Source organism: Aethalodelphis obliquidens, unplaced genomic scaffold, assembly GCF_003676395.1.
Source record: "Aethalodelphis obliquidens isolate GAN/ISIS:26980383/991018 unplaced genomic scaffold, ASM367639v1 scaffold79, whole genome shotgun sequence".
NCBI classification, from domain to species: Eukaryota; Metazoa; Chordata; class Mammalia; order Artiodactyla; family Delphinidae; genus Aethalodelphis; species Aethalodelphis obliquidens.
The window spans coordinates 7,159,991-7,163,387 of record NW_020838023.1 but is presented as its reverse complement, the minus strand read 5'-3'; the positions used below and the strand labels follow the sequence as shown (position 1 = coordinate 7,163,387).

The window sequence follows — 3,397 nt, the reverse complement described above, 5'->3', positions numbered from 1 at the left end:
AGGCCACAACAGTGAGAGGCCCGCGTACCGCAAAAAAAAAAAAAAAAAAAAATGTAATTTTGCGGTAGTAAAATGTGAATAATTCTTGCGAACAGGAACTGTAACACATTAGCTTGTTCTAAAATATTGGAACAGTGCCCGACACAAAGAAGGTACAGTAGTCCATACCAGTTTAATGAATGGTCTATAATAGTTTCTCTACTTTATTCCTCTCCCTTCAAAATCAGTGACCTTCAGAATGCATTTAGTTTGACTAAGTTCACCTGACATCCTATTTAAAAAGAAACCCAACAGTTGCATAATTCTGTTATATTCATTCATTCATTTAGCAAGTTTTGGGGAGGTGGAGGTATGAGGATGCTAGATGCTGTGCAATACACTGGGATACAGAGATGATGCCCTATCCTCAAGGAGCTATGAGTCTAATGAAAGAGACCCCAAGATAAAAAGGTGTGCGACAGTGTGCACCATGCCATGTGCAGATGAGCAGAGTGGCTGCGGGCACAGACTCTGGAGTCCAGGCTCTTTGGTTTCGTAGCTCAGATTTGCCAGTACCACCTTGGGCAAGTCACTTAATTTCTCTGTGTCTTAATTTCCTCGTCTGTATTATGTTGTGGGAACTAATTTTTTTGGGCAGTTTGGGGAAAACTTCCCTCAAAAATGACATTTAAGCTGTTTTAAATTAATAAGAACCTAAAATGTTTTTTTCTTTTCCTTTCTCCTCCTTTAGGTTACAGTTTAAACATAACTTCCTTGGAGAAGTTTGTCTTTGATTCCCACTGCCCCACTAATTTAAGTCTCCTGTTGTGCTCCTGTTTCACTCTGTGTTTTGTCTTTTTATTAATCGGGAGTACTTATTCAATTTCGTTCTTCTTTGCTACTTTGTAAGCTCCAGGAGAACTGAGATCTGTCCAGTTTATCCCTGTTTTTCCAGTTCCCATGTAGTTCCTGATATTTGTAAATGAATGTGCAAGTCAGAAAAGAAATAAGGGAAGGGCGTTCCAAGCATAGGAATAGCATTTACAAATACACAGAGTTACGAAAGGGCTAGTCTGGAATATATAGAAAGGAATAGTGGAAGATAAGATAAATTCAAGAGAGATTGTAAACTGTCCTTAAAATTAGTGGTGAAAGTGATTTTTAGAAAACTTCTATGGTGATGCTTGTTTTGGTAAAAACATGGCTTGGGGCCGGATTGGATCAAAATCAGCACTGAGAATTTACCTTTTAAAAAGGAAAAGAAACTACTGCATTAAAGTCCATTTTAGTGAAAAGCTTGGTTTTTTGACTACTCTGAATAAAAAATATATTTTTTTTCAGAAATTGCTGCACTGAAGTCTAAGGATTTTGTTCTGCCAGTAGAACTACCTGAGTTTTTAAACAAGTAATCATGATAGCTTTGTTTTTAGGAAGATAACTATGCACTAGGGCCTCTGAACTTCAACACTGTTGACATTTTTGGCCATGAGAATTCTTTGCTCTAGGAGGCTGTCCTGTGTTTTGAATGTTTGGCAGCATCCCTAGCCTCTACGCACAGTCAGGCTAACACTTCCTCCCCCCATCCCACCCTAATCGTGACAACAAAAACGTCTCCAGACATTGTCAAACAACCCCTGGGGAGAAAAGTTGCCCCTGTTTGAGAACCGCTGCTGTGAAGCTATGTAAAGTGTGGATTCAAGTGTAAGACACTTCAGGCAAAGAAACCAGTTCATAGGAGACTAGTACTGTGATCCAAATGAGATGAGGTGGTCTGAATTAGTACAGTTGCAGGCGGGATAGAGAGGCAGATTAAAGAGATTCTTGTAAGTAAGAATAAACAAGATTTGGTAAGCAGCTAGATCTGGAAGGGAGGGCACCTGAGATGATTAAGTTTTTTTCTTACTTGGCTGCATGTAAAGCAGTGTCATTAACCTAGAGTAATAGAGAGAGAGAATTCTCTGGGTATGGCCCAAGAATTGTAGGGTATGGAGGAAGCAAGAAATTCCCGTACACTAGAGTCTGAGAACTACTCACTATTATAGATTCCTAGGCTGATAGAACATTGGAAATGGAAAGAACCTTCAAAGACATTTGATCCATTTCTAGGTGAGATAAAATACATGCTGAAGTTTTTGGTTTGACATTGCATCTAAGTTATATTTATACTATACTGTAGTCTACTAAGTGTGCAATAGTGTTGTGTCTAAAAAAATGTACATACCTCAGTTTAAAAATGCTAACTATCATCTGAACCTTCAGCAAGTCATAATCTTTTTGCTGGTGGAAGTATTTTGAAATATTGCAAAAATTACCAAAATGTGACAGAGTGACTAGAGGTGAGCAAATGCTGGTGGAAAAATGGTTCCAATAGATTTGCTCGAGGCAGGGTTGCCACAAACCTTCATTTGTAAAAAGCGCAGTATCTGCAAAGTGCAATGAAACGAACTATGCCTGTAGTGCTAATCTCCCCCCCACCCGAATACCATAGAGCAGAACTGTGGTTAAGGAGCTATGTTTTCATTGACCAATGTCAGTCTTAATCTCTAACACACACATCTAGTCATTGTCACTTCATAGTACTTTAAAATATTGAATATTAATTTTTAGAAGATGGTTGGATAACACACTGGTATATATCATAATCTGTATAGACTACAAGGAATTGAAATACTCACTTCCTGGTCACAATGCTGAAAACTTACCTTTGTGTAACTAATTGGATGTCTTACTTGGATACTTCTCCCATTCCTGATTTTTTTCATGGAAGTGATATAAACGCTTGGGAATCCATTGTCTTTTCTGTACTGTCACCAACTCCCTCTTACTTTCATTTCACTTTCCTTGTTATTAACAGGAATTCATTTGGGTGTTTTTAATCTTGAAGGTAAAGAACAATCACCTTTGGAGATGAGTATGCATCCAGTTGCAGCAGCTCCACTCTCAGTATTTACTAAAGAATCTACGTCCTCCAAACACAGCGACCACCATCACCACCATCACCATGAGCACAAGAAAAAGAAGAAGAAGCACAAACATAAGCATAAGCACAAGCATAAGCATGATAGCAAAGAAAAGGACAAGGAGCCTTTCACTTTTTCCAGCCCCGCCAGTGGCAGGTCTATTCGTTCTCCTTCTCTTTCAGACTGAGAAGGGGACAAAGGAGACCTTTTCCTCAGTGTTCAGAAGAATATATGTAACTAAAGCTTTGTCAGCTATAAAGAATGATAAAAGGAAAAAAAAATAGTTGCCTCCCATAGAGATTCAAGTTCTAAACATTTGATTTACATTATTTATACAATTGAAATCTAATTAGGAAAATGTGTTTTATAGTTCTGAATAAACCATTTCATCCTGTTTCCTCCTTAAAATACACACACACACACACACACACACACACACACACACACACACACACACA

At 38.3% G+C, this 3,397-nt stretch overlaps 1 protein-coding gene across 11 annotated transcripts in view; it reads left to right on the top strand.

The window, feature by feature from the left end:
• Window positions 1–3,397, top strand: part of TAF2 (TATA-box binding protein associated factor 2) — an 80,846-nt gene that overhangs the window by 77,329 nt on the left and 120 nt on the right. For 7 of the 11 annotated variants that reach the window (XM_027092586.1, XM_027092589.1, XM_027092590.1 and 4 more), the window contains one exon: window positions 2,834–3,397. This exon is cut by the window's right edge and continues 120 nt beyond it. In XM_027092586.1, coding sequence (XP_026948387.1) covers window positions 2,834–3,126 — 293 coding nt within the window. In that variant the 3' untranslated portion in view covers window positions 3,127–3,397. Of the gene's footprint in view, window positions 1–1,320; window positions 2,088–2,833 lie in introns of those variants that run through there. The other 4 variants (XM_027092587.1, XM_027092591.1, XR_003429895.1 and 1 more) reach the window with 3 other exon arrangements.